The sequence below is a fragment of the Macadamia integrifolia genome, unplaced genomic scaffold, assembly GCF_013358625.1.
Source record: "Macadamia integrifolia cultivar HAES 741 unplaced genomic scaffold, SCU_Mint_v3 scaffold108, whole genome shotgun sequence".
NCBI lineage: Eukaryota > Viridiplantae > Streptophyta > Magnoliopsida > Proteales > Proteaceae > Macadamia > Macadamia integrifolia.
The window spans coordinates 394,771-422,262 of NW_024868077.1; the positions used below are offsets into that span (position 1 = coordinate 394,771).

Sequence of the window (27,492 nt, forward strand, 5' to 3'; positions counted from 1 at the left end):
CACACAAGTGCATGGAGCTCCTCTATGGGGTGGTACAGTGTGCAACGCACATTCGATGGATGGGAGCCCCTGGGTGCGCACGTCCAAGTGCTACCAGCAGTTGAAAATGAGCCGCACACAACACCAAGCCGTAGAGGAGCCGGATCCCACACAAGCCCACAGAGTTCCACGGGATCACAAAATTGCAATCCACCTGCAAAAGGACTACACATTTATCATACGAAAAAGTAAGGATCCACCTAATCATGTGCACTTGCAGAGATCTACTTCCTTAAACATAGTCCATCACTGTCTGGCTGTAAAGGAACATTAAACACCATCTGCAATCTTATAAAAACTAATAACCAGGATTAAACTTTTTGTCTACTCGAGAATTAAAGAATACACCAACTATGAAGATACCAAAGTTCAGTAGTAAAGTTCGTCATTCTTGGGCTGAAAGCCTGAAACACTGTACAAGATTTTCATATTTCTCAATTGTGCATCTGAAAAAAATGTATACAAGTTGCGTGTGTGCAGTTTCTATGGGAGGTTGAGGTGTGGGGGTTGAGAGAAGGAATTCAGTCTTAACCAAACATGCTGTACACTTTTGAGGTAACAGCGAAGTACATGAGAAATTGGTTGATCAACAAAAGAAGTTAATTCCAGTTAAGGCTTTCTATTTTCAGTGAGAAACTGTTAAGGTCTTTTATGCCATTGGTTCTTAATGTGCTTAATGATAAATTTTTCTTCAGGCTGCCGTTTCCATCGGTAGTTGGTTGCTTCCAGCCACTGTGGGTTAACCAGAAACTTCTTATGTTGCACAGCCCAACGAGCCTTCTCTGTTCCAGTGTCTATTGAGACCACATGTGTTACAGAAGGATCAACTTCTGTACAGCATATGGCCCCTAAATGTTCCGCCATCTTCCAAAAGTGGTTACTCTCAGCCTCCAGTTTCGGAAATACACGGCTGAAAACTATTTTACAACCTTTCAGTACTTCTTGCCTTCTCATCTTCAGAACCTATAAACATAAGCAACAGAAGTGAGATAACATATGCTTAAGATGAGCTTCTCCAAATATTATGATTAGCTACCTATTAACTCTGGTCTGAGTGACAAGTACATACTGTATAGCAGGTACGCATCAACTGAGAGAATAACTGCTATTTAGGTTAGTCGGCATCATCTTCACAAAATCAACATTAGAAAGACCATAGGCTGCTATTCATTATAATCTTGTGTAGAGAGTAGACTTATTATGATTTTGTTTTCTTGGCCATCAAGATTATTGAAAATAATTGGAAGGTTACACTCACCCCACCAGGTTGATATTTGGTGAAGGCAGTTTCTAGGAAAATTTATTAAACCAGATTCCTGGCCCGCATTGTCACAGATTTAAACTGTACTGTTCCTATGGCCTGATGAAAACACACACCATTATGAACGTGAAACACACCACACCAACTAATGAGCTGCAATCTTCAATAAAATACGGAGAATCATTTTTAAAAGATGCTAAATCAAAGAAGAAGAAAGAAAGAAATCCCCCTCTTCCCACTGAAAAGAAGAAAGAAAGAAGCAACAATTTCTTACCAAGGTAAGCAATTATTTAGTAGTGGCAATTTTGACACAACTCACCACCAAGGACACAGTAGAAGTTAAAGAGGGTTTGGGTTGAGGAGAATTCAACAAAGCAGACATTTAGACAATGTTAAATAATTATTTGATCATATTAGAATCGATCAATTGTCTTAAACAACCCATTTGGAATGACACTTTCTCAGAAAAACTAAATATTAATATTGTAATACATTTAAGTATTGATAAAGTAGCTTGGTGGTTTGACTTTGACCTTAGCATCTCTAGGGATTTGGTTTGGAGTACAAGCCCACATATTTTGCCATATGGTGACCTGACATGATAAATTTTCATGAAATGAACACGATATTGACATATAATATGACCTATTGACACCAAGGCAAACCAAGGCGATCGAGGGGGCGAAAAGTAAAGCACCAAGGCACCACCTAGGCGACCAAGGTGCCAAGCCAGTCAAAGCCTTGAAAACTATGCTCTTGACATGAAACTAACATGATATTGACAGAAAAAAACTGTACCAACTGACCTCGATGACCCGTTTATTATGTTATGTTAGGGTTTGGATCCTTTTTAACAGAAACAGTAAATCGGCCATGATCAGGTTGAGGCAATGTTGAAACAATCCCACACAATCCTTAGTTACCCTAATAATGAGTACATCTTTTGAAGATGTCTGCCACTCGAGGCAAATCTAAGCATTTTGCTCCTGATACCAATGACATCATGATTTATTACTAAGTACTAAAGTCAGTCCCAGAACATGTCAACGTGTGTGTCAGTGAAGTGTTGACAGTTAACACACTTATCTGTATCATTTCCTGCTACCCACACCCCTCCTCTTCCATGAAAAATGAACAGCAAAAGAAATATTAACCAAGAGGTACAGAGTTTAACCTAAATTGAAGCATCTGAGACGGATAGATATCCATCCCCAGCTAAGCAAATTGGGAGGACTAACATGAAAATCATAGCATCAAATTTGACAGGACATGGCCTTCGCCCTTTTAATCATCGAGGCTAGATGACTTAAGTTTCTCTTATATGTCAGCAAAAAGTAGTCAATTAGGATGCTGTTGTGGGAAAATACCTGTCTTACATCTCTGCTTGCAAGATTGGCACCAAGCTCCTGCCAGAAACCAACTAAAGCTGATAAATGTACTAAATAGTATGGCAACTTGATTTCCGAAAACAATAAATTACACAGAACAAGTGACTAACCGGGTCAAAGAACATCTCATGAATGCGCTTAAGAACTTTAAGAACAGTCGCAAGTGCACCCTCAGACTCACATTCATCCCTCTTCAACTCAGAAAGGGATTCTGTATTAATGCGGAAGTGACGGCTACTTGAAGAAAAGTAATGATATCTTTCCATTAGAATCAGGTTCTCTTTATGTTTCTCCCATACCTAAAATAATGAACCAGCAACAAGGAAACAGTAATGTATATGCTTATCATGGCAACAAAAGAAATGCTTATCTTTATTAACAGTGGAATGATGATGTAGCTCAACAGTTGCCCTGTCAGATAGCTCACATGTTCGATCATTCATGGATTCAGGTTTCAATGTGCTTGCAAGCTACCAAATGGTAATTTTACAGCAACTCCAAGCCACCACATTCTACATACCAATAGAGTAATCATGCAGATGGTTTTTTTTTAGCTAATTTAGCTTGTGAAGTCTTGGATAATACCACGTTTCATCTGGATGAGATGCTTCCAAATGTTCTTAGCTGTATCATTCAAGACGACAAAGTTGTCTTGCCAATTTTTTGTTGTATTTTTAATTTTTGTCTAGGGCTGTTTAGGTATGGTCAGAGGAGAGATTGTTTATGCAGGGTTGGGGTAGGGAGGGTTATGTCCCCCCCCGGTGGGTGTATTTTCTCTAATGATTATTTCAATAAAATTCTAGGGGCTTCCAATTAGAATATGTGGATGGGAAAGAACAATGAGATGAGAGTTGGAGAAAAAGAAGAAGAAGGAGAAGAGGAGATGGAATGGTGAAATAGTGTGTTGTAAGTAAAATCTCACTAACACCTAGGGGTGTCAATTCCAAGCCCACACTGGTAGGCCCAACCGAGCCTGGCATGTTTATGGACCGATCTGGACCGGCCCGATTAATAAACGTATCGGACTCAAGCCCGACACATTTATAAACAGGTAGTATACGGTGTAAGGGGTAAGCCCGACGGGTGCCCGACCGGCCTGGCTAATTTACAAGCCCGACCTAGACCAACCCTTTTAAGCCCGACCTAACCCGACCCCCTTAATACTACATAGAATTCCCATTTTGCCACCAATAACTCAATAATATTTTGTCAAAACTGAAAATCCTAAGTTCCTTTGTTTCATTTCCATTTCCCTTTCACTTTGCTGCGCGGCAGCCCTCACTCTCAATCACTCATCGGGTGCATATCAAGTGAGAAGAATTTGGAAATGGCTATGTTCAGCAAGTATCATGTGAGAAGCATTAAAATATGGGTTTTGGGAAGAACCCATGAAGTTCAGGTAGTGCGGTCTCCTTTGGACTCGTTGCTTCAGAGCCTCACACCCGCAACTTCTTCTTCTTCTTCTTCTTCTTCCACTGTAGTCTACAATTCTCTGTTGCTACATAGGCCAATGGTTTTAGTTTTAGACTAAGAATGTGTTAAATTTTGAGGGGTCTTTTTCTTTAAAATGTCAGATAGTTAAGTTGTGGGGAGATCTCTGGCCGAGACTCCAACTTGGTCGGTTGCTTCGGTGATGACTGTGATGGTTATGGGCTGCTTGTTGGTTGAACAATCCATTTACCGATTTGGAAAGGTGTGATGTTTGTGTTCAGCTCAACACTCCATTTGGGTTTATGTGAAATTGGTCTTATTTACTGATAATTTTTGTTTCTCCAAGTGGTTAAAGAAGACGAAGAGGAAGGCTCTCCTTGCTTCTTTAGAGAAGATTAATGATGGTTAATGAGTGAAAGGGCTTTTACTTGTTTGTGTTTTGATCTGGGTTTTGAATTGGACAATTTGAGACTATTAATTGAAGTGGGTTCTTTCCATCACTGATTTAACGTTGAAATGGAATATTTTTGGGCTTTCAGCCCACTTAAGAGAAGAATTTTAGGGTATGCCCGTTTAGAGCCCGTTTAGACTCAAATAGGTCCGTAGCCCGGGTAAAGCGTAGGTGAAGCCCCATTTATAACCAGTTTATGATAGCCCGATTATAACCCGAGACCGACCGACCCAATTATAAACCATACCATGCCCACCAAAGTTAAGCCCGTTTAGCTAAATGGACGTTCACGGTGCAAGGCTTGAAAGTGATCAAGCCCGGCTAGGCCCGACCGAGACCGGCCCGGCCAAACCAATTGACACCCCTACTAACACCAATATATTACTTCACTAATATATTTACAAGTAATTACACATACCTCCCTAAGGAGGAAAAAAGGAAAAAAAAAATAAAACATGATATGACAAGTTCCTAAACTACCCTTAGAACAACATAACTAATATCTCTAACACTCCCCCTCAAGCTGGAGAATAAATATCATACATTCCTAGCCTGAACAACAAAGAGCTAAACTGATAATGATAAAGACCCTTTGTGAAGATATCAGCCAGCCGATCTCCAGTTTTCACAAAAGGTGTACATATGTAACCAGAGCCAATCTTCTTTTTAATGAAGTGTCTGTCCACCTCTATGTGTTTTGTTCTGTCATGTTGCACAGGATTGTGGGCTATACTTATGGCAGCCTTGTTGTCACAATAAAGCCTCATAGGTGCCTCAGTATCAAATCCTAACTCTTGGACCAGCCTTCTTAACCAGAGAAACTCACACACTCCGTAGCCATAGCTCTAATTCTACCTCTGCACTAGATTGAGCCACCATAGGTTGTTTTTTGCTCCGCCATGTGACTAAGTTTCCACCTACAAATGTACAATAGCCTGATGTAGATCTCCTGTCAGAGATTGAACCAACCCAATTTGCATCAGTGAAGCCTTCTATCCTCATGTGGTTATGCTTGACCAAAAGTAGTCCTTTTCCTAAAGAGAACTTCAAGTACTGGAGAATGCGGTAAACCGCATCCAAGTGCCCTCTCTTGGGAGCATTGCATAAACTGACTCACAATCTCCACTGCATAAGTAATGTCTGGACGAGTCAAGGAAAAATAGATAAGCTTCCCAACTAGCCTCTGATATTTCCCTGCATCAACAAGAGAAGGGCTAGAATCTTCCCCCAGCTTATGATTATGCTCAATGGGAGAACTTGCAAGTTTGCAGCCTAACATTCTTGTTTCTTTCGATAGGTCTAGGATAAACTTCATTTGGAATATATTTATACCCTTCTTGGATTTAGACACTTCAATCCCCACGATGTACTTTAAGGGTCCCAGATCTTTGATTTTAAACTGTTGGCTAAGTAGTTCTTCAGCTTGGCTATCTCAGCTCTGTCATCTCCAGTTACCACAATGTCATCAACATGGACAATTAGGGCTGTAATGGTGCCATCACCATGCTTAGTGAACAAGGAGTGGTCAGCTTGACTTTGGGAATAGTCATTTTTCAAAATGGTCTGCCTGAACCTTTCAAACCAGACCTTTGGAGAATGCTTAAGATCATACAAAGCCTTCTTGAGAAGACACACCTTTCTTGCAGCTGAAGGGAAATTAAAGCCGGGAGGAGTTTGCATATATAGCTCCTCTTCTAAATCGCCATGTAGGAAGGCATTCTTCACATCCAAGTGATACAATGGCCAATCCTTATTTGCTGCCAGAGATAAAAGGACCCTTATGGTGTTATGCTTAGCCACAGGAGCAAATAACACCTGATAGTCAATCCCATACACATGACTGTATCCTTTTGCCACCAACCTTGCCTTGTACCTGTCAATAGTACCATCTGACCGGTACTTGATTGTGTAGACCCACCTGCATCCAATTGGAGTTCTCCCCCTAGGAAGGTCAACCAATTTCTAGGTACAATTTTTCTAGAGGGCCATCATTTCCTCAGTCATGACTTGCTTCCACTTAGGGTCAGACATAGCTTCAGAAAAACAGATGAAAGAACAATAGTAAATGCAACACCTGTAGGGGAGAGGGAGTCATAGGAAACAAACTGGGCTATAGTATTAGTACAAGCTCTCTTTCCCTTCTTAGTAGCAATAAAAAGATCTAATTTAGATGAGGAAGAAAGGATTTATCTGACTGAGAAGGGTGGCTATCAGGGTTTAGATTCAAAGAGGACTCTTGGCAAGTCTTCTTGTTCCTCCTTGTATACACAATGTCCACCTTTGCAGTACCTGAACCTGAACCTGAACCTGATCCTGAACCTGAACGACCTCGTGATTGATCACCAACATCAATAATATCCATCTCTTTGTGTTTCCCAATGTCAAGCATAAAAGGAGAGATAGGCAATAGGGAAAGAAAAGGGATTTCATCAGTAGCCTTTTTCACTGCCATTATGCTCCCCTGAAAAGGATGCTAATGAGGTGCAAAAAAAGGTGCAGACTCAACGAAGGTGACATCTTTAGAGAGAAGCCTTCGTCTGAAAGAAGAAATATAGCACTTGTAACCTTTGGTAGTGGACGAATAGCCAAGAAAGATATATTTAAGAGCCATGGTGTCCAGTTTAATCCGTGAAAACTTATTAATATGGACATAACAGATACACCCAAACACTTTCGGGGGAAGAGAGAAAGAAGAAGACTGAGGAGACAAGGTGCCTAAGGGAGTTTTGGAGCCAAGAAGTTGTTGGCATACGGTTGATAAAAAAAGTAACAGTAAGAAGAGCATCAAACAAAAAAGTTTTAGGAACATGCATGCTAAAGAGAAGACTCCTACTAACTTTCATCAAATGGCAGTTTTTCCTCTTAGCTATCCCATTTTGTTGGGGTGTGTCAACACAAGCTAGCCGATGGATAATACCATTATCCGTAAAGAAGTCTTGAAGACCACCATACATATACTCCCCCCTTGTTAGAACGAACAATCTTAGTGTCAAACTATGTACATCTCATATGATAAAAAATTTTAAAGGCATCATACACATCACTTTTATGCTTCATCAAAATAGTCCTAGTAGCACGGGAAAAATCATCAACAAATGAAATAAAATAGCGAAAACCAAGTAAAGAGGTAGTAGTAGAAGGCCCCCAAACATCAGACTGCATAACGTGAAAAGGAACAGTAGATCTATTAGCATGATAAAGATAAGAAGAACAACAATGTTTGACAAAAATACATGGGAACTAGGAAAAGAACTAAATAAATGAGGTAATTGTTTCCTCATAATAACAAAAGATGGATGTTCTAAACGTTGATGCCACAACATCACAGAATCCATAGAACTGCTATCAGTACGTCCACACACATAGGACTGAGCTGTAGCCAAAAAAGGTGATTGAGGTTCAAGTAGAGCCCTTTCTCCTCACGCCCACTGCCAATAATCTTCTTCATCACCAAATCCTGAAAGAGACAAGGAGAAGAGATAAAGGTGACACAATAGTTCAAGGATTTTGTTAGCTGACTCACAGATAAGAGATTAGTGGCAAGGTTAGGAACGTGAAGAACAAACTCAAGTGAAATGGAATAAGTAACATGAATGCTACCTTTACCAGAAATGGGGGAAAGGGAGCCCTGAGCTTATCTCTACCGGAACAAATAGAGTACGTATTATAATAATGAGACGTACTAGTCATATGATCCATAGCACCAAAATCAATAACCCAAGATGGAGCTGTGGAAGGAGCAGATAAGGAAAGCTGCAAGACTGAAGCTGAGGAATCTGGCACTGTAAGTGAAGAAGATGATGAGCCCCCCAGTTGTGACATGACCCTGCAAAATGCTGCAATATCCTCACAAGTAAAGGAACTGTGCTCTTCCTGTATGCTAGAAGCAGACCTTATAGTAACAGTCTCAGCTTAAACACTATGGGTTCTAGCTCCCCCTTTACGTCCACCATGAGCACTATTAGATCCACCACGCATGCCAAGAGGATGACCATGAAAAACACATCTCTCTTTGATGTGCCCAAATTTTCCACAATAATCACATCGTCTGTCATCTCCACGAAGTGGCCCTTGACCTCTGCCACCACCATGCAAATCTCTCTGAGAGCTAGTAGTAACAGCTGACCACTCAAGAGGGGGAGCATAATCCATGGCCACCCGCCTGGTCACCTCACTCTACAAATAGTTACACACTTTATCAAGGGATGGAAGAGGAGACTGACCCAAGATTTGTATCCGGATTGGCTCATACTCAGGGTTCAAATCACCAAGCAAGATAAGAACACATTCCTCTTCAAGTGTTCGATAAACCTTAGTTTCATTTTCAGGATTGGACAGTTGGAGGTCCCTATAGTGATCATACTCTTCCCAGAGACTAATGACAGTATTGTAGTACTCAGAATTGGTCCTATCCCCTTGCTTCATGGCAATGACCTTTTGAAGTAGTTGATAAACATTAGCCGAGACACCCACATGGTCAAAAGTTTTAGTAACACTGTCCTAAATATCATTGGTAGTTTGTTTCCTCATAAACCTTCTTTTAATCTCAGGTTTCATAGAAAAAACCAGCCATGTCATAACAATGGAGTTTTCAGTCTCCCATTTTGCATATGACGGGTCATTTGGGTTAGGAGCTTTAATGGTACCTATAACATACCCGAGCTTTCCCCTACTCCGCAAGGAAACCTTCATAGAGTGAGCCCAGTCCAAGTAATTTGTATTGTCCAACTTCACAATAGAAATTTGAGTACTTGGGTTATCAAAAGCCATAAGGGTAGGATAAGTAGAACCACTCGATGCAATGGCTGAAATATCCCCAAAGAGGACCCCAAGTCCACTATCATTAGACATATTGTAGAGAAAGGGTCACACACAAGGTGGGGAGTATACACTCTACCCAAATTTTCTTTCCCTGAACCAGGAAAAAAATTCCAGCAACCAAACCAAGCATATACTTCAAAGAAACTCACACCATCTACCTTCTTCAAGGTGTAGGATCATAACACCCTTTACATCATACCTTACAAATACATAGCAATCGAAAGGATCACAAGCCACATTTTAAAGACAAAAAAGCCAAAAAACAAGGCTGGCGGTACCCTATGTTCAGTGAAGAATTGAGTTGTGCAGCCATAACTCAAGGAGGCTTGTAACGAGACCAAGAAGGGTGATAATACACCCTAGGGCGACCCAAATGAACCTGGTTTCAGCTCCAAGCTGACTAGATGAGAGAAAGAGAAAAAATGGTCCAGGGCTGACAGTGAACTTACTTAGACCTGGTTTTGCTTATTGCAACTTTCAAGTGTCTCTTTCTTCAAAGGAAAACTCCCCTTGGTGTCTCCATGGTCTCCTTGCATGTCTCTCTCAAGGTTTCTTCTATCTTCTCACATAGAAGTCCCTTTCCTTGGAACTCCTTTGTAACCTAGGGTTCCAAAGAGAAGAGAAGAAGGGAGGAGACTAATAGCTCGACTCTCAAACCAACTTTACAGCTCTGATACCAAGTTAGAACATGTGGATGGAAAAGAACAATGAGATGAGAGTTGGAGAAGAAGAAGTAGAAGAGGGAGAAGGAGAAGAGGCGATGGAATGGTGGAATAGTGTGTTGTGAGTAAAATCTCACTAACATCAATATATTACTTCACTAATATATTTACAAGCAATTATACACACCTCCCTACAGAGGGAAAAAGAAAAAAAATAAAACATAACATGACAAGTTCCTACCCTTAGAGCAACATAACTATTATCTCTAACACTTCCCTGGCTCCCAAATAATATTCAAGTCAAAATTCTACCCACCTGAGGGTCCATCATATTTATCATTCCATACTTGATTAATGAACTTCTAACTTAGAAATCCAAACGACTTCATTTCGACCAATAGCTATTCTTTTTACTTCTTTTACCACAAATATCTGAATCTTTCACTTTTTCTTCTTCAAACAAAATTTTACCCCAAAAAACCAGTTCTTTTTTTCTGAACCAATGGAAGGGAAAACCATTTTTTGCATAGGGAATCCAGGTTGCAAGGTAAATTGGAAGGTATTCAATCTAATGTAGCTATGCCTCAATTTTGGTATAGTAATGCACTTGCATTAGACATTAATCCCATACGAAGGCCTATGCACGAGCTGTTGGATTTATTGACATTTTGATGTAATATGTCCATCAAACCCAATTTAATTGGATTAAAGTAAGTACTGCAATTCTATTATGTTCTTGTAATAATTGTTTATATAATGCGCAATTGCCCATTTTTATCATTATTCGGTCTTGACTATGGACAAAGTTGGGCACTCTATTCTAGGGCTGCCGCATTGTATATTTCCTCAATGAACACTTAATTTTGTTGAACATTGATTCATCGAAATTTCCAATTTGATCTACCACCATTTATTCATATGGGGAATTTCCGGTAGTTACTTTTCCCATACCTACGAGGCACTTTTGCGTATATACTTCATGCAGTCGTGGTGATCCAAATGGTTGATGTCTACCAACAACAATGACTACACACCGGCCACTCATTGTGTTAATGGAGGTGACACTAAATAAGGTTTCTACACCCCGAACGGGTGAACTTCTGAGTGAACAAGTTGTTGGACTATGATTCACTAGAATCTGGGGCCTCATTAACATTATTATTCGTAAAGTATTTTAGATAATTTGGTCAATTCATTGGTCCCGACACTCCCGGTTTAATGAACAATGCACTTACTTTAATGGCGGTTATTTTTATTCCATATTTGTGAGGGTGTAGGCCTAGATGAGGTCCCAATAGTGTGGAAGAATTTAGGATTATGTGGTGTATCTTGGCTTAAAAAATTGTTAACAAGATTATGAGCCAAGGAAAATGCCTGATGGATGGAGAAGAAACACTACAGTTCCGATCTATAAACATAAAGGTGATATTCAGTGCTACAATAACTACGAGGCATAAGACTAACAAGTCATACAATGAAATTATGGGGGAAGGTTATTAAAGCCCACTTGAGAAGAGAAACTATTATCTCGGAAAACCAATTTGGTTTTATGCCGAGTATATCCACGACATAAGCTATTTATTTACTCATGAGGGTTATGGAAAGGCTTAGAGTTTGCAAGAAGGATCTCCATATGGTCTTTGTTAACATAGAAAAAGCCTATAATAGAGTCCCTAGAGATGTAGAAGAGATAGGTGTCGAGTAAGTATGTGGAAAGAATTAAAAATTTGTACAAGGACGTGGTGACTAGTGTGAGAACTGTGGGAGATGAAGCATTACTTGGTATCAAAGCCTAACCTGGACATGGATACCTTTATTTTTAAGACTAGAGTTCGATTGCCCAATAGAAAAATTACTGTTTTACTCATAAATGAAGGGTGAAGTGAGAATTCTATTTCTCAATCCGTGGTAGAGATGGCTACGACAAATGGGAATATCATTGGATCTAACGGTGATGTTTCATTAATTTTTTATCTTCCTGCTTTGACGGTGCTAGATGTTATATATTTCCTTCTTCTAAACATGTCATCATATAGAAGAACAGAAGGACGTCCTTGATCATTAAGGGAACGCATATATGTTAAAGCCCTCCCCCATCTACTACACACTACTATCTTGAAAGGACTGTAGCGTTGATAGCTCTTTAAAGCAAGTTGAAACGATATCAGTAGTGTAGCCACAAGAGGAATTGGTTGAATGTTCGATTGAAGATGTGGAGCCCCAAGAACATATTCCAATTGGAGAGACACCACTTAGCCTCGTTCGTAAGGAGATCGGATGCTTGATTTTCTTCTTCCTCATATCCTAGACACTCAGAAGCAGACTGTCACTGATTTTTATGAGAAGCATTGGATCGCCATCAAATCAAAGCAAGTGTTCAACAATGTCGATCAATTGGTGATCCTCCCATTCTACAAAACTCAAAGGCAAGTTTATTCATCCGATGGGAATTGATACAAATAGTTATGATTATCCACTTAGGCCAATCGGGCCCCAAAAGACTTATTTTGGCCTATGGTTGGGTTCTATGGACTTTGGGCATCTTAGTTTTTGGTTCATTGATGTAATAGGCTTTTTTATAAGCCCGTATTTGGAGTCTTAGTTGTGTACATGGGATCAAGTCTTAGTTTAGTCTAGAAAGAGTCCTATTTAGTTAAGTAATTTGTCTTATTGTTTGTCCGTACTTTATGTTGAATGGAGTCTTCTATTGCAAGTATTTGATCAGTATAAATTAGATTTTGTTTAGGTAACTTGAAGGGACAGTTGTTTATTTGGTTTAGGAATCTTAAAGTTTGTATATATGGTCTTTATAAATAGAGTCGCAATCCTACACAAATTTATGAAATTTTGGAATGGAAAATTAGTTTGATTTATTGTCCATGGCCAAGGCTGCGGGGAAGCCAGTAGCTTTGGATCGACGTACCAAAGGTTTTGCAGCTGGGCACTTTGCTTGGGTTCTGGTAGATATGGAGATTGCATGTCCAAGGCTTGATGAGATTAATGTCGAGTGGCAACAGGTTGATTCGATGTAGACATTCTGGTTCAAGCAACCAGTGGTCTATGAAGATAGTGCGGTTATTACAAGAAAGTAGGACATAATATTTAAAATTGTAAGGATAAGGAGGAAAGTGTATTCCAAGTGAGAAATATAATGAAGAAGATGAGAGGGTGCATTTTGAGTCTCATGTGCAGTAGGACTGTAGGACTACAGATCTGGCCGTGATGCTTCAGAAGATTCAAGTTGGGTCGCCATGCTTCGACAGTCTCATCCTTGTGATCCCCATTCTTCCCTATCCTTATGGCTCCATTGCTAGTACTCTCTTTCCCTCTATCTTATAAGAAAACCAACCACCAGTGGATCATCTAATTGATCTGCATTACTAGGTTATTGGGATGCAGTTATTTAAGGAGTTGACCCAGCCAAAAATGCAGACAGTCACAGTTTAGGTTGGGGTGAAGGTAAATAAAATAAAGAACCAGCTCAGATAAAAGCCACATAATTATACCCTTTTTTATATTAATGAATAACATGATTTACGCAAGAAAATTACCAGGGCTGTTTGATTCCAAATATTTTCCAACAACTTAAAACTCACCTGAAAAATGTTCCAAAACTGACACATTTTGAACTTACAAAGGATAACATAAACACCCATAAGGGGTAATCCAGATTATCTCCATCCAATTCTCAATTAAATTTTGAAACTGACCAGTAATGTAATTTCATTTGGAAAACAAAAAATATCCCTCATAAAAATGCATGACCAACATTCTTCTTCTCTAATAAACCCTACTCTATGACAATCTCTTCCTAACAGCAGCAAAAAAATCACACTTGTAATTAATTATATACGCCAATGATCCAGTTTTCTAATTTGACACAGCTTTCAAAACCAGGACCCTTGGTAAGTTACTTTTTATTAGAAGAAAAAATATATTTTTTTTCTCATGTATGAGTTCTGCATGGTGCAGCTTGTCTCACACATGGCTTCAGAAACTTATGTCCAAAGCCTTCAACTGTTCAACTATCACTTTGTAAGCAGTTTAACACAAATACACAAAAAATAATTTCAAAGCACACATACCATATTGATCACTACTATAGCAGGAAAACCATAATATAAGCAGAAACATTAGCTGCTTGCAACATTACTTACTTGTTCTGTATCATCAAGTATCACAGTGGCATTGTCAGCTCCCAGTACCACATCAAGGCCCTTTTGGTGTCTTTGCGTGCAATCAGCTTGTGAGATTACTCTGGAACTAAAATACACCTTCCCAGGGTCAAGGAGCTTTGCCATTTCCAAAGCATAGGAACGTTCTCCCATTGTGTATATATACATCTCAAACATGCTACTTGCTTCTTTTAGGAAGGTATGAACAAAGGGCCTTAACTTTGTTAACATGTGTATAAAGTCCAATCTGAACAGGCTGCCATTTGAGAAATCTAGCATTCAAAATATTTAAATCCCTTAGAAAGAAAAAGTGCAATGGATAACAAAACTCAAAGATATGTGCAAAAACAGAGAAATTAAACAAACAGAAGAGTGAAGCATAGGAGATGGAAATAGCTGTTATCAATTACAAATGAGAGGGGGAGTGTCCCTGTTGAGTAGTAATCTCTCGAGGTTCTCTGCTTGTTCTCTTCCCTTTTCTTTCTCTTTCTCTTCTTGATTTTGTTACAACAGCGACGTCCAATATGATTGTACAGAAAGGAAACATCACACCGAGACTGTTAAGAGCTTGAATTGTTGGTGTATTCTTGGAATATTCTTACTTTTAGTGTCTTATGTGTGGTACATTAGTTACAAGGGCACTACTGTAATTTGGGTATATTTTTCATAATGGGACTTCCACTCCCATATATGATCATGGTATTGTTTCTCTTACCTCATCTTTATCCTTGTCTTTTGTACTTCATGTTCCCCAACTACCTTTAAATCTTCTTTCTATAAGTCAAATTACCAACACTGTAACCTGTTTTGTCACATTCTTCCCTTCATACTGTGATTTTCACGATCAATAGACAAGGAAGAACATTGGTGTAGAGTGTGAGAAGGATCGTCTCTACTCCATTGACAATGTCTTGTCTTCCACAGTTGCTTTAGCTTCTTCTAGTAGTGTTACACCCTTTTCATTGGCATTATTGGTTAGGACACGTCTCTCTTCAAGCTTTAGCAAATGGTTCCTAGTTGTCTCCAATTAAGTGTGAATTGTTACTAGTTGTCTCATATTAAATGTGAATTTTGTGAGCTTGACAAGAATCATCATTCATCATTTTCTTCTCGTGCTGTTGTTAGGAGTCTGTCTTTATTTTCATTGGTTCATTTTGATATTTGTGGGTTCTATGTCGTACCAAAAAGTGGTTAGGTTTCATTTATCCGTTACCTTTGTGGATGATCATTCTTGGTTAACTTGGTTGTATTTATTTATGTTGGCCACATCAGTGTGTGATGTTGTCATTGTTGTCAGCAAACTGAATCAGCAAAGCAGCAGACTAAGAGTTGTGGTGAGTGTACAATGTAGTGGGCAGCAGCTGTGGGGATGTGCAGTTGATAATGTAGCAGTCTGTTGAGCTGATGATAGGGCAACAAGTAGTGTGTGGAAGCAATTGCAGAGGTGGGCCGCGATATGGCTTTATCATTAGATATGGTTTGTGAGCTTCAGAAATCTGTTTCTGCACATACATCAGGTTCAATCTTGTTTTTGGAACCTGTGCACTCAATCTGAGTTGAAGGTGAAAACATGAAATTTGAAACCCTTTGAGTCAACTTTTAAGTGGAAAAATAATCGAATCAATTGGAGCTCTAGTGAGTGAGTTATGGTTGTGGAACCAGCGTAGGTCAATTTTGGTGTATTGCTGAACATTCAATCTAATCTTCCAGCGGGCTTCTAATCTTCAAACAGCTTGAAATAAACACTCAAAACGCTCTCTCATAATAATCGAATAATAGAAATAAAAGAAGAAGAGAAGGATGAAGAAGGAAAGTTATGGGTGGGATAATGGCCATCTCAACCTGGGCCTTTCATCCACAACTTTTTCAGGTATTGTTCATCCCTTCTCAAGAGATTGGAGCAAGCATTGCCTACAAAATTATTCATTCATTAATTGTGTAAAGCTGGTACAACAGCCTCTCTTAAATAGAGAGCGAAAACTTACAAAATAGAAACTAGTTCCCAAATAGGAAACTAAATGAAAAAGGAAACTAATATAGTTTAGCAACTAATCTCTAACTTGAAGCCTAAGAAATCATAAAAGGCAACTACTAAGGACATTCTAGAAAACAAAACTTGTGCAAAGCATCTTTGACCAGTGAAACATAAGGGACAAAATCAAAGCTGTAAGAAGAGATCACAGGCCACAAAGGGGTCTTCTGGACAGCTGTATTTAGCCGGCTTGATTGTTAACTTGAAGGGCCTTCTAGAAGCTCAAACTGAAAAGTAAATCTGCACTAACAAGGGGTCCAAAATAGAGGACCAGCTGGCTGGGATCTCAGCCCAAGGCTGGCTGGTTTGGGCCTTCTTCCTCCGTCGGTAGTGTAGCTCAACATATGGATCTACATCAGTATGCAGTATGCAAGCTTCACAAGGAGATTGATGTCTCTATGGGCTTGGTTTGACAAGCTTGACAACATTCTTATTGATTGTGGTTTTAAACAACTATTCTGATCATTCTGTGTTTGTTCGACATTAGGATTCTTGATGTAGATCCCCATCATGGTCTTCATTATCGCAAGAGGAAGAAGAAGAAGACCAACCAGTCTTCGGCTGATTCAAGCCTAGCCGGTCCCCCCCCCCCCCCAATTCAATTTCAGACCTATGCTGGCCACATCAGTAGTCCATCAATCAGCATAGGATACCCCCTTTGTTAGGGCATATTTGCTTCCAGTTTTGGGCTTCTAGAAGCCCCTCACAGCTGCCATCGAACCAGCATTTTTACAGCTGTCTAGAACTCCTTTTGTGGCTTGTGATCCCCTAATACAACTGTAATTTTGTCTCTTTGTTTGACTGGTCATAGATACTTTACACAAGTTGACTTGCCTTCTAGAAAGTCTCTATTAGTTGCTTTAATGTTTTCTTAAGTTGCAAGTTAGAGATTAGCTACTATTATGTGTTCGTTTCCTTTCTAGTTTAGTTTCTATTTGAGAACTAGTTCCTAATTTGTAATTTTTAGTTCTTTATTTAAGAGAGGCTATTGTAATAGTTTTAGAGAATTGATTAATAAAGAATTTTGCAGCCTATGCTTACTTCCCGAGAAAGGATGAACAGACAGCTGAGATAGTTGTGGGTGAGATGCCCAGGCTGAGATAGCCATTATCCCACCCATAACTATCCTTCTTCATCTTTCTCTTCTTCATCTTTTTATTGCTGCTATTTGATTATCGTGAGACAGTGTTTTAAGTGTTATTCCAAGCTATTCGAAGATCAGAAGTCTACCAATAGATCAGATTGAAGAACCAGAAAGTTACTAAATCAATAAAGGTGAGTCAGGGTTTTGAGGCTAAATTGACAGCCCCTGTTTCTCCCATTCTACTGCCCATCTTCGAGCACCCTTTTAGGGGTTTGAAGAGCACCCTAAGGGCCTCCTTCGATCAGCTTTTCAGCCTGGTCTGACCAGCCAAAAGGGAGCCTCTGGTTTTCTCCCTTTTGCTCTGCTGAAGCCTTGCATCTGAGAGGATCGATTGCTGATTCTATTCCTACTTCCAGCCCTCACTCAGCCAATGTTTGTGGACTTACAGCCATAGATTGGCACTGACAAGGTTTGACTACCCTACTACTCTTCTACTTGTGAGTTTCAGTTCAGCCTAAGTTGAGGCTCTATTGTGATCCTATATTCTGAAATCAGATCTGAGTTGGTTGTGAGTTGTTTGGTATTGGGGTGTGCTTGCCTGGGTGAACTTACCTTACATTAATTCTAGGTGCCGTTTTGGTGGTTTAGGTTGATGACATCATTATTTTTGGTAGTGACTTGTCCAGAATTCAGTGTCAAATTTTATTTACAAAAACACTTTCAAATGAAGGATCTAGGTTCTCTCAGGTATCTTTGGGAATTGAGGTTGTTCAGAGTAAAAAAGTTTTGGTCTTTCTTAGAGAAAGTATGTTCTTGATATATTGTCTGAGACTAGCATGTTAGTCTCTAAACCTATCCATACTCCCATAAATCCGCATAAAAAACTTACGACCTGTGGTGTTAAGGAATTTGCAGACAAGCATCAGTATCAATGGCTGATTGGTACACTTATTTATCTCACCAAGACTAGGCCAAACATATCCTTTGCAATGGGAGTTATAAGCCACTTCATGGAGCTGCCTATGCAGGCCCACTGGGAGGTTGCACGTTACATTCTCCAATATCTTAAGAGTACTCTGGGAATATGGCTCATTCACAAATCTCATGGACATTTTGAATTTGTTACTTTGATGCTGATTGGGCTAGTATTAAAGGTGATAGGTCTAGCACTGATTATTGTACATTTGTTGGTTGTAACCACATCACTTGGAGGCGTAAGAATAGTGTGATGATCAGGTTGTCATCTATATTGTCACTAATTCAGTTTTTCATTAAACAACTAAACATATTGAAGTGGATTGTCATTTTGTTCGTGATGTTGTGACGAGGATGTGATCATAGTTTTTAAGGCAGCAAAACGACGGAGGCGTTTGAGGGTCTTTCGGAATGCCTTAGCGATAAGGCGGGCATAAAGCGTCGCCTTATTGACTAAAATGTTCCTGTGTAATTTTTTTTTATAATACCAATCTATTTGGCTCAAATCCTAGTTGAATCCTATTACTCATATGTTAAATAAATATTAAAGGTTCATATTCACACCAATGTAAGATATTCATCAAGAAAACAAATCAATAAAGTGAATAAATTAAGTTCATCTTCATCAATCATCAATCATCAATCATCAATCATCAATCATATTAACATATAATATAAATACATAATTATGAAACAAAATTATAAATATAAAGAAAAGAAGACATAATAAATATATTTACCTCTATGATGCCAAAATGAATGCCTAAGCCCTAAGGTCATCCACTATATTTCTACTCCTGTCAAAAAAGAATGAAGTTCACCGCTGCCAGACCAAAATGATCGCCTAGATCAGTGGTTCTTCCTTGTTCCTTGATTACTTCTCAAAGCCCTTTTTTAAAACATTTAACAAAATCCAAACCCTGTTTGTGAATCGTGTTTTTATTTTGTTTGTTTTGGTTATTTTTGATGGAGCAAAGCTGATCCCATACATCTCAAGTGTTAACAGAATCATACACCTACCAATAAAAAATCTATATTTGGGATCTTCATCAAGTAATTTTAAAATGTGTTTAAAAAAAAAAAATCATAAGGCACCACTTCACGTAAGGTGGAGCACTGCCTTACCATCTCTAGACCGTAGACGCCTTAGCAGCGCCTTAAAAACTATGGATGTGATCTCCACACCATTTGTTAGCTCTGGTCAACAGCATACTGATCTGTTTACTAAAAGTCCTTATTTAAAAATGTGTTTCTTCAGGGTGTTCCAAGTTGGGCATGGGTGATATTTATGCTCCAGCTTGAGAGAGTATTAAGAACTTCTTTCGTAGAGGTATTCTTGTAATACTCTTACTAATGTATTATGTGTGGTACATTAGTTAAAAGGCACTATTTGTAATTTTGGTATATTTCACTTTCTACGGATTGGAGTTTACACAGTTTTCTTCAATCCATAGCACTCTCCGTTGCTGTCTTCTCTTTTTCTCTCTTCTTCTCTCCTTGTTTCACTTCATTATTGTTGGTTGTCTTGTTGTACTTCATTAATGTTGGTTGTTCTAGGTCTGAAACTATTACAGAGACCATGTCAAGAGCATGAACTTCAGTCTAAAAAATGTTGTTTAAGCCAGAAACATAAAGATTGCAGTTTCATTCCCGCTGAGCAGTACTGAATTTGCAATCCTGAACCCCACGCCCACCCCTGACCCAGCCAAAAAAAATAGACAAAGTCATCCTCAAAGTATCATGTTTTGGCACTCTCACAAACATTATGGCATTTGAACTTTTTAAGGCATAATGCAGTCATCCAGGTAAGTACCATTTGCACTGGGACAATATTGCAATTTTAATGACTGTTATACTTATACATTCATTCCAAACAGAGCAGGTGCTAAGGAATTTTAGCTCAAGAGAGTTGAGTATATATACGTGTTATCTAGCACATAGAGTTTCTTTGGGTTGGAATATAATAATATCATTACCACAAGCACAGGTTACAGGAATCATTTATCAGGAAAATCTAGTTACAAGCAGCATAATATAAACAGGAAAAAAGAGCATAACTTTGTTTCACTGCCTTAACGGGGAAGAAAAGACTTACCTTCCAACGTATGGTCCTTCAGGTACTCCTCTTTCAAACTTAGATCAGCAAACTGGGTTGAATTAAGCAAGGTATGGTCCAAATCAAGCACCAAGTAAAGTTTTTTATCGCGTAGCAATTTCTTCAGGTCCACCCCACGTAGTCGAGAAATCTCTTCTGTGCCAAGCCTTAAATCCTGCAAGCACATTGATGTCATCAATGATAATCAAAATATTCAACTTAAACAAACTAGAGAACAGACAGAATGAAGTAAGTCGGTAAGATAATACCTTGTGTACATAGCCAAATGCAACGGCTGATTCATCTTCCTCTAGCTGTCCACATCTTATGCACATCCCTCTAAGAAAACCGGGATGTGGAGGACATATTTCCTCATTTATGGAGGCATCTGCATATATTAATTAGTTAGGTCCAATACATTCCATGAGCATCCAAAAAATCTTACCAAATGTGAAACCCTACTGGCAATCTCTAGATATACTCAAATCTAACTGTTGGATGTACATCAAATTTTGCTGAAACATCCATCACCTCTCCCAGGCCACTTGACCAGAATTCTGTCCACATGAGACTTGTCTTTTTCTCTGTTTAATTAAATCTCAGTTGCTAGTTTTGGTTCATATACTGCCTACCATTTATGGAGTTACATTACATTAGGCTTTCTGTCCGTAATCCTTAGGTGATTAGAATATCCCATCAATTTGGCATCAGAGCTATGGAGGGACAGTAATAGCCACTATGTTGACGGGATGATATAAAGGGTGGATGAATTCTACCTCAGGTTGAAGGATGATCGTGCTGATCTTATTCAGCAAAAAAAGAAAAAGAGCATCCAAGTGCACAAGGCTCCCGCTACCGCAGGGTCTAGGAGATGCAAATGTACACAGCCTTACCCTCTGCTTTGCAGGAGAGACTGTTTACAAGTTTCAAACCCACAACCAACAGGTTGCAACAGCGCAACTTAACCATTGCACCAAGGCTCGCCCACTGTGGATCTTATTCAGCATCACTACAAAACTCGTGGACCTATTGTTTTGGTCCTGGTTTAGATTTTGGGATCCAATTGAATGTATGGTTCAAGTTTGATGCAGATTAATTACCAAAATAGGCTTATTTTATTAGGAATAAGCCTAGGGTTGGGTTCCATACATGTTAGGCTTTTGATCCCATGTGTTTTGAGTGTAATAGACCACTTTTATGGGTCTAAAAAGGGGGCTCTAAGATTGAGTACGGGATTACTAGTTAGTTTCCATTTTCATTAGTTTCCTTTCTAGTTGGGCTTGATTTGAGTTATATTTGTTTCCTTATGAGTCAAGTTATTAATTGAGTCAAGTCCTTAGTAGTTAATTTCCTTTTTCAACTAGTTTCTAATTTCAGTTAGTTTCTAATTTCAGTTTTTAGTAGCTATTGTATTAGGAGAATATCTGGTTTCCTTTTTGAGAAACCTTCTATTTTGTAATTCCCTCCCCCATTAACATTATAAATAAAGAAGAGGAGGCTCCTAAAGGCCTAGATGATTTAATAAACAAATTAATGGTTGTTGCTATTGTCTTCTACATGGAGATTTGTCTTGTGTTTGATCAAGGCTGATGGAATTGGTGTTTGATCCAATTAACTCTCTGTGGTGTGAAGCACAAGAGGTTCTCTTCTAGTTATCTCCCTCTTTTCTTCCATACTCAAGGTGATCCAATTCTGATCTACTGTTATAGGTATTTAATTAAATCACTTTTCTCTCAATTCTGTCAAGAAAATCTTCATATTTTTCCTATTTGATCCCTTGCTGCCAGAAACACTTTCAGCCATCAGTTTGGGCTGAAATTTGGATCAAAGATAGGTCATACCTGGGGAAGAACTCGACCCAAAGGGGAGCTCTTTCAGACCAGTGGTTTGAGAGATTTAAAAATTCTCCCTTTTCTTGTCTTTTAGTGACCTGTGACAAATCAGAACTGAAATTGACAGATCTGGTTCAGTTCCTACTGTTCTCGTGGACTTTGGTTCATGGTATTAAGTTGATTTGGACCTATTTGAAGTCTTGTAAGCCCTTGTTATCGATCCTAATCTGATCAGAGAAACCCTAGTATTTGGTTCAATAGCTTCAACTGTTTCGGATCTGATTTCTCTTGTAATCTGATCTGTGGTGCTATTATCCTAATTTGACTTGTGTTTGTTCTTCGAGAGCATCCTGCTGTTTTGGGACTAGGTTGATTTTGCCGATTCTAGTTCTACATTAAAGTTTGGTTTATGTTAGACTTAATTTGAGTACCTAGTGGGTTGTATGGGCCATAGACTTTATGAATATGGGTTCACTATTGCAATGGGCCAATTTTATAAGCCCAAGTATTAGGGATTTAAATCCTATACGGGATTAAGCAATTAGTTTCTATTTTGTAATGTAATAGAATAATCTATTTGGAAAAGATTGAAGTTGTAAGGGATTCTCCCAACCATACATAGGGGTTTCCAATTTTTCTTGTTTCCATGAAGTTATAAACAAAGAGTAGGGGATCATACCCACTAACATTGATTTGAGAAATAATTTAGCCTCGAGCTTGTGAGTTCTATCATCTATGAGAGACAGAGCATGGTTTTGTGGGATTCAAAACTGCTCTACTGTGCGATGCAATAGGAAAACCTTGGTGGGGTGCCAAGGCTGGAGTTGGTGAGATTCTTTCTCCGCAGTTAGATGAGAGGCTTAACATGTCCTTCTTCATTCCCTTTTCTATTATTGTTCCATCTTCTCAGATCAATTTCTGCATACTTTGATCCCTGTGCATGCAAGTGTTGTTTTGTCCTGTTGAGGATTCAACAATACAAATAATTGCTACTCAGTTCTTTCTTCTATCAGTTGCATATTGTTATATCTGGCTGCTAACTCTTCTACTCTATTTCATAGTCAGAATCAAGACATCGATGGTGCAGAACCTGGGTTCAAAAACCCTATTCAGATCGCTTATAAGCCCGCACAGATACTCAATAACTCAATTGCAATAATCAATGGCAGATTCATAATTAAAGCAAAGTTTTAAACAGTGACAGACCCGTAAATAATATGGGCAGTATAAGGTCTCACTGACATAAGAAACAGAACATGAATCAATTGCAATAACCACTCGAGCATGGGGGTATTTCTGGGATTACAAAAAAAATAATAAATATAAGGGGAAAGTGAGGGGTTTTATGATAGATAAACAAGAGATAGGAATTATCGAGGAGGAGGAAAGAAACTGGATTGTTTCCTACCTCAAAGTCGAACCAGAGAAAATAAAACAGCAGAGTTTTGCCTTAGATTCAGATGTTGAAACTCATCCAATCCAACATCAATGACCTTATTTTGAAGCTTCAAAATAAGGTCACTAACCCAATGGCCTCTAATTCCTAAGCAGTTCAAAAAAAAAAAAAAAAAAAAAAATAACAGACGAATAACTGAAGAAACCTCACTGCAATGGAATCTGGCGGTAATGGTATTCCCAACTGAAATCCCAGATTAAGTCGCATTGCAGAGTACTAGAGGAGTTGTTTTGAGCTGAAGTTCTAGGAGATGAATCACCTTCAGGTAAGACTTTAAACCCCCAAAATCTGAGAAGGAGAAGATTGGGGATGAGAGAAATATATCAGATACTTCTCATAACCCAGTTGAGTCAATAATTTCTGGGTAAAAAAAATAACAGAGCGAAGTGGAAGGAAAGAAGAAATGAAGTAGAATTGCAAGGGAAGGGAAGAGAAAGAAGAGGGGTAGCAGTGGCCGACCAACTCGAACCAGCAAAGTATGCACACGCTCACCACCACAAGGAAACTCAATTTAATCTGATATGATTGAGTACTTTATATGGAAATAGTTTCCAAACATAACAATTATTTGGTATAATCTATCAAAATAAATAAATATTTGCCATATGCAGGATTGTTGTACGTCACACCATAAAACAAATATTTTACACTGTTCACACAAAAAAAATAAGGAAAAGGAAAAAAAAAATAACATCTAACTTATCAGGAAAAAGCACCTAGTTCCTGTTCTCTGTCTCCATGTGAAGTTGTCCCTTGAGACTTCTCTAAAATGTCCAACTCATCCATCTTACGTTTTTTAATCCTGCAATTTTATTCATATTAAAAGTTTAAAAACATATCATTTCTCATTCATATTAGAAGTTTAAAAGAATATCACAGATATATAAATTATGAATCATTCTCTCAAAATAACGATGAGTTTAATATAAAGCCATAGCTGAATCCTGAAGGACATAATTTCAACCATGTATGAAACATATTGCCCTGCATCATTCTAAAGTAGCCGACAAAGTAAAATAGGTAGACTTGTCACTTCATCATGGGCCACCTATGGCCACATTGGAAAGACATGAAGAAAATAAATTAGTCAAACTCACGGTAAGATATGATCTCAAGAAACTAACAAACAGCTATAGAAATCAAGTTTTGATCCTACAGCAATGATTTCCTCATCATGCTACATTGGAGGATGCCATCCTACCTCTATAAAGTGTCCATGAATCTAGAAGGATTCGTGTAATTAATATATTCAGCTCGAAACTGTGAAACATCAAGAAAGGAGCTTCAAGAGTGCACAAACTACTATTCTCACGTGATTTATGCATTATCTGCCTCATGATTTTCCATTCGCCTATGCAATGATGCAGGACATTAAGAAAGCCTTGAAGCAATGGGACCAACTAGAAGTACACTACCTAGCATGACTAAAAACTCAAGTTTTAGATCCAGAGACAGGGAGCAATATCTAGAACAGAGACCAATAGAAGCATAACAAGTGTTGTACGAAATCAGAAGCGAATCTGGCAGAAAGAATCCAAAGTCTTGAATCATTAAATATTTAAATCAATAAACAAAGTCAAAATTGACATGAATAATAACCAATGTATGAATTCTGCAACACAGATCATGAACCACAATAAAGACCAGCAGTAAATCACATCATTTTCTAGTTTCTAGCAACTTGATGTTATTTATGTTAGCTCAGTTAGTGAGCTTCAGTGCACAAAAAGCCCACGCTCACTAGGAGGTCTAGAGTTTGAGCCTCCTTGCTGTCACTAACTTCCCTTCCCTACCTTAGAAAAAAAAGAGATCATTTTCTAGTTTCTAGCAACTTCAGGTTGTTTATGTTACTGTGAAGAGGAATCAGCAGTGCACTTGTTCCTGATTTATCAATTTTTTTTAATAGTTTTCAATGTGTTTTTTTTTTTATTAATTTGAAGTAAACTTGACATGGCCGGTGATATTACTTTCCAGAAAAAGGCATGGCCTGAGAATATGCTGTTCATTCCAATGCTCAAGAATCATCTTGCAGATAAAGAGTTTTATGAAAAATATGATGTTCATGTTGTTCTAGGTTGACACTAAGAGGTGAGGTGAATCAGGATCACCAAAGATTCTCACAAATTTATTCCAGGCACTCTTTCTTTGACTCCCTTGATGTTCGTTCCCCTTGCTATTACTTCAAGAGTTACAGCAACTTGATCATTCCACCATACTTATCTAGTTTTACAACATGAAACTATCACAGAGACTTGACTGCGCATTACAATGTCTCTCATCAAAAGCAGCCAGCAATGCAATCCAAAAGGCCTCCATGAATCTAGACAAAATCAACTAGTAAATAGTAGTCTAGCCTGGCTAACTTGATAATCAAATCATATTTCAGTATGCTTATTTACTGTATGATCAATAGTCACCATAAAAATCCAATGTGCAGGAACTATTTGAAATTATCTGAAATGGGCTCATGAATTTTCCATAAGAACGATTGAGGAATGTTAGATGGGAACCTCATGAACCTAAGGCCTTATCAAACCCAACCAAATCCCTTACGGAATGGGATCTCTCATTCAAAAGATTTTAATAAACTAAAGGTCTAACGACACTAAAGAGAAGACCCAGGAGAGGGGGCGGGGGGAAGGATATGAATACCTACCTCTCTGTTTCAAAATCATTCTCGTGTTCGTCATCTGAAGAAGTACCTTGCAGCTCTGCATCAAGAAATGCTGCAAAATCATCGCTGCTCGAAGAGTGCACGGGGGAATCAGCCGCTAAGCTCATCACTGAAGCACAAAGAAATAAAACAATTTAAAAAACTTATCATTATATCAAACTGAATAAAATAAAGCAACTCATCATCTCCAGATCGAGCCAAGGCATCCAATGGTCAGGAAAGCTAATTAAACTAAAAAATAATTAAAAGGGAACCATCTCACATTAGAACCCTAACAGTACCTGTTCTTGTGTTCGATAAACCAATAGATGCCGGAAAAATCAGGTTTCTCACGGGCTGAACACAGAATACCTCCTTGTGTTCAGCCCCGTCAAGGAGTAACAATTTTGTTCTTATTGATCAATCTCCAGAGATTGGATAGAAGTTGTCTGGTTTCATCATCGATTAATGTAAAATTTCTACCTCTCCGTCGCCATTCACTCCGACTTTTCTTTATTTTGCTTCTTCTCCTTCTCTTCGTGTAATATGTAATAAAATTACGATTCATCTCCACGTTTTTTTTTCCTTTTTTTTTTTTTTTTTTTTTCTGTTTTAGAAATTAGGATTTTCCAGATGACATGTTCAATATAAAATCTTTTTTTTTTTTTTTTTAATATGAAATTCACTTCAGAGCATGGTTTTAAGTATCGATATTGCATCGGTTGTATCGATCGTATCATATTGGAATTAGTTGAGATTGATTTTCAATCTTTGATCGATCCAAATTGATTATCCATATCATTTCAGGGGTAAAACAGGAAAAAAATATACGTTTTCTAAAAAGCAAGAGGCAAAAGTGATCGATACACACCGATTCTCTCTAATACTTATCTTGATCAAATTTGTATTAGCCTCTACAGATACAGGTACCGATACCGAGAACTAAATCCATGCTCTAGAGTTTAAAGTGGGTGAATATCTTGACATGGCCATGTGATTGGTGATTGAATGAAATTCTAAGCAAGGTGTCTTTTTATAAAGAGTTTACAAATGCATTTTAACTATTATTATTTGTTATATGGCCCTGGCATCAGTGCAGAGGCCAATGTGAGTGTGCATAAGAGCACCAACATGATG

At 38.5% G+C, this 27,492-nt stretch overlaps 1 protein-coding gene across 1 annotated transcript; it reads right to left on the reverse strand.

The window, feature by feature from the left end:
- Nucleotides 1-407: 407 nt before the first annotated feature.
- On the reverse strand, nt 408-26,885 carry LOC122062614 (RNA polymerase II C-terminal domain phosphatase-like 4). The gene is made up of 9 exons (XM_042626263.1): nt 26,658-26,885; nt 26,359-26,485; nt 24,419-24,504; nt 20,684-20,802; nt 20,415-20,589; nt 14,211-14,500; nt 2,799-2,987; nt 2,668-2,706; nt 408-1,002 (listed from the first exon to the last, which is right to left on the reverse strand). Exons 2-9 carry the CDS (start codon nt 26,481-26,483, stop codon nt 679-681), a joined length of 1,347 nt encoding a protein of 448 aa, XP_042482197.1. The 5' UTR covers nt 26,484-26,485; nt 26,658-26,885; the 3' UTR covers nt 408-678.
- Between the last annotated feature and the right edge of the window lie 607 nt (nt 26,886-27,492).